The sequence below is a fragment of the Papaver somniferum genome, unplaced genomic scaffold (genome assembly GCF_003573695.1).
Source record: "Papaver somniferum cultivar HN1 unplaced genomic scaffold, ASM357369v1 unplaced-scaffold_21, whole genome shotgun sequence".
Lineage (NCBI taxonomy): Eukaryota > Viridiplantae > Streptophyta > Magnoliopsida > Ranunculales > Papaveraceae > Papaver > Papaver somniferum.
In genome coordinates, this window is record NW_020631041.1 from 1,217,631 (window position 1) to 1,234,739 (window position 17,109).

The window sequence follows — 17,109 nt, forward strand, 5'->3', positions numbered from 1 at the left end:
TTCTTGATGGACAAGAAAAAATCCTTGGTACTCAAAATATCGTAATCAGGAATCAGAAGAAAGTTATCTTTGACTGCGATAAGGCTAGGCATCTTGCTCGTATTGTTGACCGAAAAACTAATGTTTTAACTCATGAACATGGTGTTTCAACTGTCAATAAGATCAAGGATATCGGTGATACTTATTTTGATGGTCCGTTTCAAAGGTATGAAGTGGACAAAGAAAACTGATTTTTTTTGTTTCTTAGAAAACTTCTTATTTTATGTGTTTTGTTTAAGAAGGATTACTAGAGCTTGGAATAACCATTATTGCGATTACACATAGTTATGTCCATTATTTTCATCTTGCAATGTTTTTAGATATATTTGTTTAAATTCTAAAGTGATTTGGAAGATGATGATTGCAGTATTAATCTTTATGATTTCATATATTGCAATATTTTATGGAATATGTGTGTTTGCGTCCATGAACTGTTATTGTCCCATATTTTGTCAAAGTTAACTCTTTCACATGTTGATATGCAAATATTGATGCAAGATCGATGAATTCTTGACAAAAACAAAAGTTTAGCCTATATTGTCAATTATTGATGGAAGATAAGTTAAAATCTTTTGTTTACAAAGATTATGTCTATTATAAATCATTATGCAAATAGTGATGAAATATAGAATGAATCTTTGTACTTTCCGCAGAATTGATCTTTCTCTGATCCATATTTTATGTGTATACTGCAATGCTCTATAAGTTTTTCTTGTGTTGAGCATAAGACGATTGAGTTTATCATTCTTATGGTTAACTTAGTGGTAGCTCCGTAAGATCTCTTATGTCGAGCATAATCAATTAAATTGATCACTTTTGTGTTTAATTTGATTGTATATTCCGATTAAATTAATCATGAGTTTACTTGTGATTAGTTTGATTGAGAATTTTGGATACAAAAAAATCATTTCCTTATGGTTTTTGGTGTCCAATAAAATCCTTTCTTTTTCGTTTAAAAGTAAGGTCGCTCTTGTTGTTCTTTCGGGAATGACATCAAATGGGGGAGAGTTCTTTTGAATTTGTGCTTAATTTCCATATCTTTGTGGGGAGTGCGGCTGTGAAATTTTTAGGGGTTATCTTGTATCTTCATAAACTACTTGATGAAAGCATTTAGCTTCGGCTATATGATTGCATATAAACAAGTTGGTAAGTACTTTTCTTTGGTATTGAAGCGTCTCCATGAAAATTTTCATTAGGATCCCGTTTTCTTACCTTTGCGAAGACGAAGAACTACTCAAGGAACCAGTGGAACTTCATCCGAGTAAAAGGAATGTGGATACTTGAACGTATCTATCACTCAAAAGTCTATCTACTCTATCTCCTACTCTTGAGACAAAGTCGTTGATGTATGATAGTTTTCGTACATATACATTTGATATTTCGAGCTGAGTTTACTCGCCTATCTTTTTTTCGAAATACGTGTTGGTAAATCTTTCACTTTAGTCGTTGTTCATATTTATCCGTGATACAATTCATGATGACATTTCGATCTTGAAAATAACTTTGATGACGATAGTCGTGAATAACGATTATTTTAACATTATAGAAGAATGTTTCAATGATTGAAATGTAGAGTTGATATTATGGATATAAGCATATACAGTGTGTTCGCGCATTAGTGTATAAATCCATGTGCACCAAGTGTGTGCATTCGTGCATACGGTATTGGTAAAGGAGACAGGTTGGGTACGCGTACTGGCGGAAGTTTTCAAACCGAAAATTTCTGCTGATGTTTGTAAAGTTTACAAACTGGAACCCGTACGCGTACCCTGGGAAATTTTTGAACCGAAAATTTCTGCTGAGTTTACAAACTCAATTCCAGTAAAGCTAGAGTACACGTACCCGTACGCGTACCCAAGATGGTTATATCTCAAATAGGTAGCTCATGAACTTAAAAAAATAAATCAATAAGGAATGCGATCTTTGCAAACCGTGGCTATATTGTTCATGAATTGATTCAAGTGAATCAAACCGATTTTGTTTCAATTGTGTCTATTGTAAAGATCTAAGGAATTGAACAACTCTTGGACCAGTTCTCTTGAAGTCATTTGAACTAGTTATGAAGAAGATGAATATGGTTAATATGAAAGTTGATCATATGGCTAACCATTTGTGAACCAACCAAATGTACACGTTTAGGTACGGTTACTCAAACCTAAATGAAATGCATTTCATTTGTGTGACAAGCTAAGTTTCGATCTAACGGTTGAAAGATATTAGCTTGGAGAAATCAGGTTTTTCATCTAACGGTGAATATTGAATGCTTTGTTACTAAGCTAACTTATATTGCAAACCCTGATTTGAAAACTATATAAGGATGACTCTAACATCTGTGCAAAACTAATCCCCACACCTCCTGTGTGATACTAGTTAGTTTTGCTAGAGTCGTTTCTCCTTTAACTGTAGGTTTCTTCTTGAGACCCTGTCGGTTAACGACTAAAAGACTTCATTGGGATTGTGAAGCCAGAAGAAAATAGTTGAGCGATCTGATCTTGCCATTTTCTATCGTACGAGTTCAATTGTAAGATTGGCTTGAGATTTATCTCCGATAGGGCAAGATATAAAAAGAAATCACAAACATCTTCATTTCATCGTTTGTGATTCCGCAACATCTTGATTCGCTACCATACAATTAAGATTGTTGTGAGGTGATTGATAACTCTAGGATGTTCTTCAGGAATATAAGACCGGATTATAAATTGGTTCATGTTCACCTTGATTTATCAAAAGACGGAACAAAACCTTAATAGTTTTATCTGTGGGATACAGATTTATCTATCTTGTAGACTTGTTTGTGTGATACATATTTGTCTATTCAAGTCTTCGACTTTGGGTCGTAGCAACTCTTAGTTTTGGGTGAGATCAGCTAAGGGAATCAAGTGCGAAGTATCCTGTTGGGATCAAAGACGTAAGGAGCGCAACTGTACCTTGAAGCACAAAGATGGTAGTAGTGGCACTATGGAAATAAAACTAGATCTATCTAAGGCTTTTGATAGGATTAAATGGCATTTTTTACTATGTATTCTTAGGAAATTTGACTTTGATGAGAAATTTTGTGGTTACATAGAACAGTGTGTTTCAACTACTCAAATTGAAATTCTTTTGAATGGTTCTCCTACTAAGTGTTTCACTTCCTCAAGAGGTATTAGGCAAGGTGACCCACTTTCACCTTACCTCTTTATTTTGTGCATGGAATACCTTTCTAGACTTCTCTTATATCCTGAATCTAACCATATAATTTCAGGTGTTAAGGAAGCTAGAAATGCACCAGGTATTACTCACTTAATGTTTGCTGATGACATAATAAATTTTACTAAAAGCTGATATGCATAATGTTGTCAAGTTTTGGTAAAGTTTCTGGTCAAGTTTTGGTATCGTGTCCGTCCTAGATGATTTTGGTAAAGTTTCTGGTCAAGTTTTGAATCTAGATAAATCAAGTGTTTGCTTCAGTCACAATATCAATCCTAGTGCTAGACAAAACCTAGTTACTTATTTAAAAATGGCTGAAATGTTAGATACTGACAAATATCTTGGTGTTACCCTACTGATAGTTAGAAACAAAACTAGAGCCTTTCATCTAGTCATGCAATCTTTTGGTGCAAGGCTCAAAAATTGGAAGGTTAAAATAATGAACCATTTAGCAAGATCTACCATGGTGAAACATGTCCTTAATACTTTACCAACTCATCAAATGGGTGTTTTCAGAATACCTAAAAACATGATTGATAAAGTGGACTCCATCCAAAGACATTTTTGGTGGGGTCATCAACACAGTAGGGTCATTGTCCTACAGTTTGGAATAAACTAAGTATACTTAAATCTTTAGGTGGTCTAGGTTTCAGGAATCTTGAGCATTTCAATACTGCTATGCTCATTAAACTTGCCTGGAAAGCCTGTAATGAAAGTGATTCTCTTTGTATGCAGATTCTTAGAGCTAAATATGGCAAGAATGGTAGTTTACTTTATCTTGATAAGTTAAAGGATGATTGTTACCATTCTTAGTAAATTAACATTTGATCATCAGGACCAGTGTAAATTTTTTTCCTCAAATTTTACTATTGTCGGTTTCTGAAAGCCGACAAGTCAAATTTCTCATAAATGTCGGTTACTTGTAGTCGACGATCTTAACCGGTTCAATAAAAACCCGAAAAGAGAGTGGGCGTTTTATTTCTGGAATCCCCCAAATTCTTATTCCGAAAATCTTCCACTGTAATATTTTGTCGAGAATCTCACTCAAACACTCTCAGGCTCCTCCTCCTCTGCTAAAATACAATCAGGTAAGCGAACTCCTGAACCCTGAATTTTCCATGTTTTAGGTTTTAAGCATTATTTGGACCATTCTTGATTCATTAACTATGCTGTTGTTTGATACTGGTTTTTAGTAAAATGCATATGAATTCAATGTCATATCAACCACCGCCTAGGGCACCTCCTCCACCATGGTTTCCGGTGGTACAACCTGATCCATTACTCAATAGTTCGTTTTGGAAGGCGGAGAATGTACACAATCATTTGAAGAAATTAGAAGAAACGATTGATTTAGCCAAAGCAATGTATGTATATTGAATTGATTAGAAACAGCTTTCAATTATGTTTTGTTTTGGTTTTAGAATCATATTGTCTTTATTTCCTTGATGCGTTTGCTGTCCTGTTAATGAATTGATTTGGGATATACAACAGGCAAAGAGAATTGGAGGCGCTACTTTTGTGTAAAGGAAATAGTGAGTCTGCTGGGGAGTTCGATGATGCAAACCCTGATTCATCCGTTCTTAAGATTTCTGAAGTAATCAAAGAGAAATCAACAAATTTGGAGGTGCTGGAATTGTTTTCTGTCGAAGCTGCGAACTCGTTGCTGTTGAATTTGAAATGTCAAATTGAACCTTTGGGGATTTTTAGTAGTCAAACTACTCCGTGGGAAGAGAAGTCTGCGGCAGTCCGATTGGCTAACAAGATACAGAAATACGATAGGAATAAACGTTGGAAGAAGAAAAAGAGGAAACGTGTTGCTGAAAAGCTAACTCAGGTGAATAGTTTCTCAGTTACCAACTAGATTACTTTTCTGAGTGTTCACTCACTTGTGAAACAATGGGGGAAGTTTTAAAATTTGTTGTTCTTTTTTGTTTTTGTTTTAGGAGCGTCAAAGGTTCGACCAGGCTGATCAAGAAGCTGATGAGTGGAGGGCTAGAGAAATCGCCAAGGATATTGCTAGACGAAAGGTAGTGGAATTCTGTGAAGTTTTAATATGTTAAAAACCTATCTTTTGTTAGTCACGAAATTTGTCTTTGTGAAAGCATGTGATGTAAATTATGCAGAATAACACTAAATGACATACGCTACAACGTAGTCATGGTAGTTTGGACTGTAACAGGTCCGAGTAAGGGCCATATTCTTGAAAATTATAAGTCTTCTTTCTAAATCATGCCTACTATGAGTATTTCAGTGATAACTGAAGCATGGGACATGGGTAATATGTGCAGGTTGAGAATATGAAGGAAATAGCAAAAGTTAAAGCTAATGAGGAGAGAAAGAAACTAGAATCTGAGGTGAGTGGTATTGGATTGTTTCTATATTTTAAAGTATTACTCTGAGAATTATTTTGCACAAATAAAACATTTCATATGCTTTTACCGTGTTAGAACTTAGAAGGAACTATGGTCACTGGTCACTTTATCTGGCTAATTCTGTTTTGAGCTTTTCTCGCATGATAGGGATACTGTTGATTTTCTGCTATGTATTATCCATTACTGACAAGGTTCTCTTAAATTTTCAGCTTGAGATGGTTTTAATAGTGGAGAAGTTGCAAGAACTACGCTCCATCAGAATTCAAAAGCTGAAGAAGCAAGGCAATTTTCTTTCCCCTTTTCACCAGGATTACTTATAATCTGTTTTGTTGCTGCTATGAAGTCTATATTTAAACAGATTTGGGATGCCTTGTTTATGATTAAGTTAGTACTTGCGTATTGGTTCAATTTAGGTTGCGGATATTTGTGTGAACTCCCAAAGCCTTTCCTTTAAATTGGTACACGTTGATAGAGAGTTCTGATAGAAAAATTTAATAATGTATTATCGGAAATGAAATGCGTGTCTATTGTCTAAGAATCTAGAATACCACACCATGCATAATGCAGCTGGTATGATGAGAACTCTTTGCAACTTCAATCTGTAGATGTGGATATTCTATTGCACATTGGTAATATAAACTAAAAACTTATTCTGCCATGTAAGTAGGTAACTCAATCCGTGCAGTCTCTATTTCACTACCACTATGAATGTTCACTAGGTCTTACTGCTGCTGGTTGGTGGTCTTAAACACTGGTGATCAGAAACTAGTGCCTGAAAACCAACTCTCAACCCCAAGTTCTGTAGATCTTAGTTGATTTTTTGCCTCGTCGTTTCTCTATGTTCGTCCATGGAATTGTAGGAAAAATTGAGGTGAACTCATATAAATGTTACTTTTTTTGTGACTTTCATGCAGGGCACTTTCTCCCAGACGAGGATGACAAGTTTCTTGAGCGAGTTCGAGCAGCAGTAGAGGAAGAGGAGCGCCAAGCTGCCACAGCGGCTGATACTCATGCTGCTAAGGATGCCATTGCAACGGCTGAGGAATCTAGGAAATCCATCCAAAATGTTGAGCCTGAGCTCAAAGATGACAGTCATAATATCGATGGAGCTGTTGCAGATGAGGTCACAGAGACTGAAAAGGATGGTAGCTCCGCTGTAGCTGCAGAGGCAAAACCTGAGCAGAAGCAGTTGGAAGCAAAGGGTTATGGAGGAGATTCTGTAGGAACTTTACCGCTTGAGTTTTATCATTACTACCATGGGAGCAACACTGACATGGGAACCCTTATTGAGGTAAAATTTTCTTTATTTCATTCACGTCTGATTTACACTTGAATGTTTTGAAGGACCCACCCTATTACCAGCTTAAGTGTATGCAATACTTGGCATGAACTGTCATACTTAGTCGATTATTTGTGATACAAAGTACATGTACTAGGATTTCTGTGGTAGAGATAGCTAGCACAAAGTGCAGGAAACCATTGAACCTTCTCTATTATAAGTAAAGAAACAGTTACATCAACAGGATGGTTGTAAAAGTTTGACGTTCTAGATCACAAATTCCAATTGTTGAACGTATTCATCAAGCATTTCCCAAGGATTTTCTGTGTGACTTTCACTACTCAGTCCGTTTAATGCTTTTAAAATGTTTGTTATTTTTTTCCTTATAAGAGATAGATTAATCACTGAATAAGTCTTACACCATCGGTCCATCACTTTGATTTAAAGTAGTGACCTGAGTGTCTGTTAGCTCATTGACATTACGATTACTACATCCCCCATGATCATAATTGGAGTTAATAAAGTTACCAGATGTGCTTCCTGGAACTACCTGTGTGCCTGCACTTGTAATGCCCATATGTTTCCTTCTTCTTTACATATTTTTGATCTGTTGTTCAAGTTAGTGGAGTCCCCTTCATTGTTGTTCTGGATCTTCACCGAGTTTTGAACCAAAGCTGCATCTCTTCATAATTGCCTTCATACCAGCACACACTGCTATTAATTAGATAACAGACCTTGCTGATGTTAACTAACATGGAGTCCGTCTCCTTAGGTTTACATTTAAATATAGATATGTAGTCGAAATGTTTAGACATACTTCTATATTTAGCATCTGCTAAGCTAAATTCTTCCTTATCTTCCACCAGTTCTTCATTTTCTTCCATTCTAGACCCTCGTTTGATGCCATAATATAGTAATGCTCTTGCATTGCAGTTCCTGAGTCCACTATGTTACTGTCCTTATGACATCTTCTTCCATTTGTATCATGCCCCTCTGAAGTTACTTGTTAAGTCATGAAGGTGAAACCCAACATCATTCCAATTTTGTTCCAAAACTGCAATATTTTGGTATTGCTTCTTTGCCACATCTGTGTTCTGCCAAATTGAACTTAAGCCATCATCTCTTTCTTTGCGGCCATTTTGAGTTGTTGAAGTCTCTGTTGTCCTCAGTATTTGTGATTTGTTTTGACCTTGGCAGAATCAACCTCACATCTATGCTTCCAGACTATCCAAGACCCCAATTGCCAAAGTCTCTGCGTTGCTGTTATCTCCCATCAAGTCTTTTTTCCTGCATCTAGATAACCAACCCTTGATCCAGCTCACCTTTGATTCTTCAAACAACTCATTCAAACCCAGAAATTCCATTCCTTGTTAGTGAATTCGCAATTCAGTGCTCCAAGTGTTTCTACCCCATTGTTGCTCAACTTGCACTCCCATGTCTATTGATTTTAGCATCATGCCCAGTCTTGCCTGAACTGGAATTATATTATGTAAACATTTCCAGATGAAGACATGTATCCTAGGTAGCACATCTAGTTCCAAATTTTGGCTCAAGGGACATGGTTTTGGTTTGAAAATGTGTTTGCAATTTACTTATACCCAGAGTTATGGAATAGCGGTTTATTCATATGTTTATAAGTCTTTGTTCAGTGAAGTTGAGGCAACAGGAAATACTATATTTACGATTTTGTTCGTCACATATTCTATTTTCTGATGAAAGTCGTACATTTCTGAAGCTCTCGCCTAGTCTTGATTTCTCTTAAAAGTCACTCCTCCATGTGCAGGTCAGAAGAACATGGGATGCTTATATCAGACCAGGCGGAAGGTAAGCTTATTAATATTTTGCATTTACATCATCAGAACATAATCTCTTCTTATAGTTTATTTTCTAATCTGTATTTATTTGATTACAGTCGAATTCCTGGGCACTGGGTTCAACCTCCACCTCCATCAAACCAAGTATGGGCATCTTACTTGGTGGATCCAGAAGGTTTCCAAAATTTTGATATAGGGTATATATAGAGTAGGAAACGTCGCTTATTCTTAATGTATGTGCAAGAGCAAACAAGCCACTTGAGTTTGGTTACTGGAGTCGCCCAGTTTTCTCTCTATGTAAATTGCAATTTGAGCTTCAATGGAAATCTTTTTTCTTCTGTTTCGGAAAAAAAAAACGCACAGAAATCAGTTTGTCACGATTATACAGAAACAAGTGGGATCTATAAGCATTGGTCATACAGAGAAAATGATAAAATCATTTACTTAATCATACAAATTTACAGTCCAAATTTCTTCGGTCTCAGATAAGTTCTCGAAGAACATCCAGGCATCACAATCTGTTGTAACTGCTTTGCTCTCTTCTGCCTCTCCCTTTCCCTGTTTACCTTCTCCATTTCTGCTTGTTCCTTCCTCAAATCTTCCATCTCTTCTTCCATGGCAGTCTTCACATCATTTTGCTTCTTCTTGTGATCCAGCATCGACGTATCTGAATCCTTGACAGAAAAAAACATCGGACCCATCTCCGCCAACCACTGTGGCTCAACTGCGGTTGCTCATTGCATGCGCTCCTTGGTGGCCAAAATCAATTCTTGATACACCACATAATCTGGCGTGTAACCCAAACCATACAGCGTACTATTTTGAGGAAGGTAACACGCCATTCCATTGCGGCAGTTTACGTACTCGCCAATTCCCTTCAGTCTCGCAGCATTGCTGAAGTAGGAAGAGCATATAGCCTTGCGCACGACATCCCAATCCAGACCACATGTGGTTACAGGGATTTTCAACGTCTTCAGAATGTCTAGTAACTGCGACCGTACCTCTCTGGCTTTTCGTAACATCTTCACATGCAAATAATGGTCGCTGCACCAGTCGCCGCGGTATTGATTTGCTTTCCAGTGCTGGTAAACGTTCAGCAGCGTCAGGTGATCAGACTCTGGCACAAAAAACTTCTCTCTAGCTGCATCACTTTCCTCCGCGCTGTCTTTTGGCCTGAAAAATACATTGGTTACTGATAACATGGACACAATTGTCAACACCTCGTTTAAGCACCCAAGGTCTCCTCCTTTTAGAAGCATTTTTGCGAGTGGTGGATCCAACGGAAACTCTACCATCTTCCACCCCAGATCTGTCAGACTCCCAACATTGTCCAAGGCACCCAACACCCACAAATGGTACATCGAGTTAAGGATATTATCTTGAGGCGGCGGATCCATGAAGTCAAATTTCAGCAAGTCCCATTTCAGAGATTTAAGCAATAGAACAACATTACCAAGATTTGTCCTTTGGATCTCTGGTACAGGACTGGGAAGCATTTCATTCTCAAAAGCAGATGCAGTGTAAAGGCGATAGCATTTACCTGGGTCTGTTCTCCCTGCACGTCCTGCACGCTGTTGAGCAGCAGCGCGGCTGACTGGAAACACTTGCAAAGCATCCATACCCATCCTAGGATTGTACACCTTCATCTTACTGTAGCCACTGTCGATGACATAAAAAATACCATCCACTGTCAGTGACGTCTCAGCGATATTGGTCGCAACGATACATTTCCGCGCTCCATCTTCGGCTTTCTGAAAGATTTTGGCTTGCAATTCAGCTGGGAGTTGAGAGTATATTGGAAGAATCGAAAGTTTAGGAACCCGTTTCTCGGTGGTGGAAACATGTTGATCCATACGCTCTTGTAGTGCAAAGCAAGTTGCTTCAATCACTTCCTGACCAGTCATGAAGATTAAGATATCACCAGGAGGGCTAAAGATATGGATGGCCATGGCCTGCTTTACTGCACCTTCAACATAATCTTCACAAGGACACTTACTGTGGTTGATATCAACGTCAAACGTCCTTCCCTTGATTTGAAAGAGCGGCGCACCACCAAAAAAATTGGAAAATTTCTCTGCTTGCGGATGTCACAATAAGCTTAAAGTCACGACGCTGAGCAGCAACTTTTTTCAAAATTCCAAACAGCACATCAGTGTTCAGAGATCTTTCATGTGCTTCATCCATGACTACGACACTGTACTTAGCGAGGTCAGGATCTTTTAGCGTCTCCCTTACAAGCACTCCGTCAGTCATGTATTTTATCATTGTATTTGGACCAGTAACGTCCTCGAACCGAATAGCGTAACCGACTTTGTCCCCAAGCTTAGTCTTCATTTCTTCGCTGACTCTCTTTGCAACACTCATTGCTGCAACACGCCGTGGTTGTGTGCAGCCAACGATTCCGTTTCTGGCATACCCCTCTCCGTAGAGATACTGTGTTAATTGAGTGGTTTTTCCAGAACCAGTTTCTCCCACAATGACAACCACCTGGTTTTCACGAATTACCTGCATCAACTCATCGCGCTGAGAGTATATCTGCAGATACTTACGTTACTGCAACAAAGTTTTAGACTTTGCAAATTCACTAACAGCTTCACCCTTCTCCTGCATGTGCTGTGCAAACTTGGCATCCTCTTTGAAGTCAATTTCACCCTCATTCCCAACTACTGCAGTATCCGCATCAATTTGCTCTGCAGTCTTTTCAACACCCAAGATGTCACCAAGCTTTGATCCTGCAAGTTCCTAAAACCTCTGACGAGATTTATTCTGCATCTGCTTCTCATGAATTTCCCTGACTAATGCGGATCCTTTGCGCGATATAATGGCCATATCTGAAGTGGGATCCTTCAATGGCACAATAGGATCCGCTTGTTTGGTGAAGACAACTTTTCCCTCCAGAAAAGGCGGCTTCGTGTCATGAATCAGGAGATTCACTCTGCATTCATCCTCATCTTCAAATTCCGTCTGCACATTAGTTCCTCTAACAGCTCCAGATCCCAAAAGCTGCCGGTCTTCCCACTGCACATTATCCGTAGTCCTCTGCGACAATTTCTTGCTCCGTGCAAGCGACATTAAACTTTCATCCCTGCGAACAAGTTTCTTTGCCACTTCTGCTTTTTTCTTTGTGAAAGAAGCCTCATCACCCAAAAAAGCTAATGAGCCGTCTCCATCAAATGCAGTGTTACCATCATCGTCTCGATCATACCACGCTCGATCAGCCTCATACTCCATCTGTAATCGCAATTTTTCAGTCATCTCATGACTTTCTGACAAGCTGGAAGAAGAAAGTTCATCTGCACCATTACCCTTACAGTTTCCGACAGCACGTATTGGGACAGGAGATGGAGATATATATATGGTCCCATGAAGAAGCAGCGGCAGAAGAAGGTGTATCGCTGCCCAGCCATGGCGACACCAGACGCCCATCAGGTGATGATAAGACAACATGTGCGATTAGAGTTAGGAAAGTCGACTTTTAGAAGCAAAAAGTCAGAAGTTGCTTATGACTTTTGAAATGGACTTCTGCTTTTGACTTATTTTCTTTTTCTGGTTGCTTTTGATTTATCTTTTCTCTTGTCTGTATGTTTGTGGTCTGCGTTTTTGCTGCCTGGAGCCTTTTTTACGAGAAATCAAATCTTGATTAACATAATTGATTCATTTCGTTTTCGTATGATAAATTTTTTGAACATAGTGTTGCATTATTTGAGAGAACTGATCATTGATATGGTGATTACCAAGAACCCCAAAACTTAATCACTTTTCTGATAGCTATAACTGATGTTAAGATTAATAAGATGCGTTATGATCATGTAGCTAGCAAGCGAGATTTTGAGGGACTTCCTTAATGTGGCCTATTCTTCTAGCTAATACAGAAAAATTTCACGTCATTACAAATTTACAAGAATAAGTGGCCCGAAAAGAATATTGAAAATGGGTCATTTGTCCAAATATTTTTAAAACATGGTTCAAATGGACGAGTAAAAATTAGTATGGGTGAAATGGACACCAAAAAAATAGTAAAGATGAAACTGGATTCATCCTGACTTAAACTTAAAAAATAGTAAGGATGAAACTGGATGCATCCTGATGTAAATTAAAAATAAGAAAAAGTATTTGAAAATGAGTAGGATGAAACTGTTTACATCCTGACTATTTTTACATTTTTGTCCATTTAAACAGTATCAAAATCTAAATGTCTTTCTCACCCAGAAATTGTTGCTTTTGATCTTTTTTAACCAATTTTGTGAAAAGAATATTGTTCCCCATGAAAATGCTTGTATGTTTCTGATGAAAGTAAAGATTCTTCGAATAAAATGCATGGGTTCTCAGGCTTTGATCTCAATGGTGTTAAAAGTGGCGTATTCTTTGTCCGGATCGTAAAAAAAGAAGCGCACGACGATTAACTTGTTCATGACTCACACATAACTAAACTCTTCACATCTGTTTTATGCCACCAATTATCGATAACAGTATCTATTGATATACGGGTTCTTGGTTTAACCAACAAAATTTTGCTAAAACAGGCAAACAAAACAACGACCTGTTTCCATGCTTAATTTCATGGGTAGCAAATAAGAAAACAAAAACAGCAAGTAGTGCCATGAAATCCATGCTTGTTTTTGAACTCATTTTTTGTCCATGTCCCTTCTCTGTTGCCTTTGTTCTCTTCTGATATTTATGCAACTATACATAATTATTTCTCTTCTGATATTTATGCAACTATACATAATTATTTAACCCATAATGGAGATTAATTATTTTGACCAAACATCAGAGTAAACTGAAATTGTAATATAAATTTTATTTCTGATCATACAGTAGTACATAGGGTTCTGTCTAATACCGTAACTTTTATGTCAGTACCGAAACCTTAATGAAGAAACCTATATTGAATGAAAAGGCTGTGTGGATGCCTTTCCTACATGCAATAAAAAGGTTATGATGGATAATTATCTTATCTGGCATTGTTGCTGCTGGGGGTTTTCTGAGTTGGAAGAACAGCTCGACTCAGAGAAAGAGGAGATGCATTGTTATTTTTACAACCCATTGAAACGGATTAAAAGACCTGGAAAAGCATGGTGTGTCGCTTAAAGAGTATTGCGTCCCAACAATATTGTCTATGATGAAAACCAACGATAAGAATATTTCAAGTAACAGCATTCATTAAGTTGGGCCTGAAAAAGTGAAGAGCCTCCTAACTACATGCTCCAAACTCGACCTGTTTTCATACTTCCTTGTGATCAGCTGTTAGGGATACAGAGAGAATTTCTAGTCATGCAATGCACCTGCAGGTATTTGTAAATACATTTTGCAACTGAATTCAGCAACCTGATTAGATATTCTGCATTGCGGGGCAACCATGATGAATTCAATTGTCAACCACCCCCTAGCTAGCTTGCTGCTTCCTATTATCGATTGGCCTTCTGCTATTATACGTAGGGGATTGTCTTCTTCTGCTGATGGTGGTACTGCCATAGTGCCATGAATGTGAATGAGCAGTTCTTTGGTGTTTAAGTACACTTTAGGTTATCAATCAGATGTACGGGTTAACAAAAATTATCTAATGTAAAAAAGTTATATTAATGTGCGTTTGCCCATTGACCAAATGTCTTCCCCTGTGAAAATCTACATTATCACCCAAATTACACGTGATCATCCAAAGTAAAACATTGTGCCATCTGACCGACAATATGTCAGTTGCAACCCAAAACTGCAATATGACCAATATTTGCCTCATGAGTGGAAATGGCGCCAAAGACCTGGAAAAGCATGGTGTGTCGCTTAAAGAGTATCCTCTTCTCAAGATCCTGGACAGTTTCCGAATTACTGCTCAGAAGCCTCGGCACGTTAAGAAATTTGTACCATTGGAGCTGCATCCATGGGTTTTGATTCCGCAGAGAGCACTCGAATCTTGCATTGGTGCAGAGGTACGTCTCAATCAGTTGTTATTTATCTCCTCCCTTGTCTATGACAATTTGTATGTTTACCGCACTGTTGATGTTCATTTTGTTTTGGCCCAAAGCTGATCCGGAAAAGATGAAGCAGATGGCGAAAAACGCATTTTGTTAGTGGGATTTAACCTGAAGCTATAAAACAATTTTTCATACTGGGTATTTATAAATAATCGATTCCGGGGTTCAACATTCAGATATTCTTGATCAGTTGGGAGGCTATACTAGTATAAGTTGTTTTGTTATTGTGGTTCTTGGATGATCTGACTAACTCTATCATGTTTACTATGTGTGTGCATATATGAATGAACTTCATTCATCCATCTTAGAGTAAACATATATATTTTGCCTTTCTTTTTTCTCTTTACGTTGAGGAGGTATCACATTGCTCTCACAGCTTCTTATCAAGGTTATTGTACTTTTATGGTCCTTACGGACGAGTAACATTATTGTTCATTTCGTTTTCGCATGATAAAATTTTGAACTGATCACTGATAAGGTGATTACCGAGAACCCCACAACTTAATCACTTTTTCGATAGCTATAATTGATGTTCCGATTATGCATTACGACCATGTAGCGAGCGAGATTGCGAGGAACCTCCTTAATGTGGCCTATTCTTCTAGTTAATACAGAAATATTTCGCGTCACTACAAGTATAATTGACGCGAAAAAACAATCTTCCTCATGAAACTGCTTGTGTATTTCTGATGAAAGTAAAGATTTTTCAAATAAAATGAGCTTGCATCAGCTCTCAGGATTTGATCTCAATGGCGCGTTAAAAATGGCGTAATCTTTGTCCGGATCGTAAAAATAAACACTTCACATCTGTTTTATACCACCAATTATCGATAACAGTATCCATCGATATACGGGTTCTTGGTTCAACCATGCAAATTTTGCTAAATCAGGCAAACTTGTTTCTGAACACATTTTCTGTCCATGTCTCTTCTCTATTCTCTTCTGATATTTATGCAACCATACAATCTATACATAATTCCTATCCAAAAAAAAAAAAAAAACAAGAAAAATTTATTATGTTTCGTGCCGTTATCGATGTCCTAGCTACTCAAAACAGATGAGAGTTGAGCATAAGTGATCAAACTAAAAAATTGGTATAATTTGTCTTTACAGCTGCAATGTTGGAGTAGAATCTTGTAAATCTTCAAATTTCGAACTCAAAAGAAACAAAATCTGCAAACATTCTTGATTAGCTCCTCAAGTTTAAACCCATAATGGAGATTAATTATTTTGACGAAACATCAGAGTAAACAAACTATATCCTTGCAAAAAACTGGAATTGTTATATAGACATTATTTCTGATCATACAGTACATAAGGTTCTGTCTAGTACCGTAATTTTTATGTCAGTAACGAAAACATAATAGAGACCCATATTCCCACTGAAAAAATTGATGAGAACGTGGATATAGAAACTATTGTTGGGGATCTGTTCCTTGTGCGCTGACTACTTCATCCAAGGATGATTCAATACCTCGGTTGCAGTGAGCCGCTTTGCAGGATCTTTACATAACATATCACAGACCAGATCTTTAGCTAACTCAGATATGTTGATCCAAAGACAACGATCGAAATAAAAAGCACCATCTTTAATATTCTCTATTATATCCACATTGGTCTCTCCATAAAACGGCGAACTTCCACTAAGAAGACAAAAAAGAACAACACCTCCACTCCACACGTCCACTGCCTGGTCGTAAACAGGATCTCGATCCAGCATCTCAGGAGCCACGTAATATAAACTCTCACAAGCCTTACGCAACTTTTCTCCAGGTTTAATATATGTTGCCAAACCAAAATCCCCTAACGTAATATCTGGAAAATGATCATCTTCTTCCTCCGTGGTGGCCAAGAAAATATTTTCGAGTTTGATATCTCGATGCACAATACTTACGTCGTGACATGACTCGACTATTCCCATCAGCTGCTGGAAAAGAAACTTTGCGTTACTCTCTGTAAACCTCGTAATTTGCGTTAATCAATTGTGAAGATCGGAACCACGACAATACTCCATTATTAAATCAACATGCTCGTCATCGACATAAACACCTTTTAAGCTCACAACGTTTGGATGTGTTAATTCATTCATAATCATAATCTCACGCTTGATGAAATCAGGGTTATATGCAGAACTCATTCTATTAATTAACTTGCATGGTATATATTCATTGGTAATTTTATCCTTGCACAGATAAACAGCACCGGCGATTGTACCGCACTTGGCCAATTCTTTTTTAAATTCATACAGAGATTTGACACCACCACTAACAGCAGAACTCATTGTTAACCGGACAACGTCGATCTCTTCTCTTCTTTATTCCCCTCTCTCTCTCCGTTTGTGTCTCTCACACCTCACAAGCTTATACAGAATTATAATTTTTAACTCAGCTCTCTCATCCTATTTATATAATAGACTTATTAGTAGTTTTCCTAGTCAAATTATA

The 17,109-nt window shown here is 37.7% G+C and overlaps 1 protein-coding gene and 1 pseudogene across 1 annotated transcript; one reads left to right on the top strand and one right to left on the bottom strand.

The window, feature by feature from the left end:
• Window positions 1-4,218: 4,218 nt before the first annotated feature.
• Window positions 4,219-9,031, top strand: LOC113339392 (U11/U12 small nuclear ribonucleoprotein 59 kDa protein-like). The gene is made up of 9 exons (XM_026584677.1): window positions 4,219-4,316; window positions 4,422-4,592; window positions 4,720-5,062; window positions 5,172-5,255; window positions 5,517-5,582; window positions 5,810-5,882; window positions 6,515-6,891; window positions 8,663-8,703; window positions 8,792-9,031. Exons 2-9 carry the CDS (start codon window positions 4,426-4,428, stop codon window positions 8,898-8,900), a joined length of 1,260 nt encoding a protein of 419 aa, XP_026440462.1. The 5' UTR covers window positions 4,219-4,316; window positions 4,422-4,425; the 3' UTR covers window positions 8,901-9,031.
• Window positions 9,032-9,151: 120 nt separating this feature from the next.
• Window positions 9,152-16,946, bottom strand: LOC113340131 (annotated as a pseudogene).
• Between the last annotated feature and the right edge of the window lie 163 nt (window positions 16,947-17,109).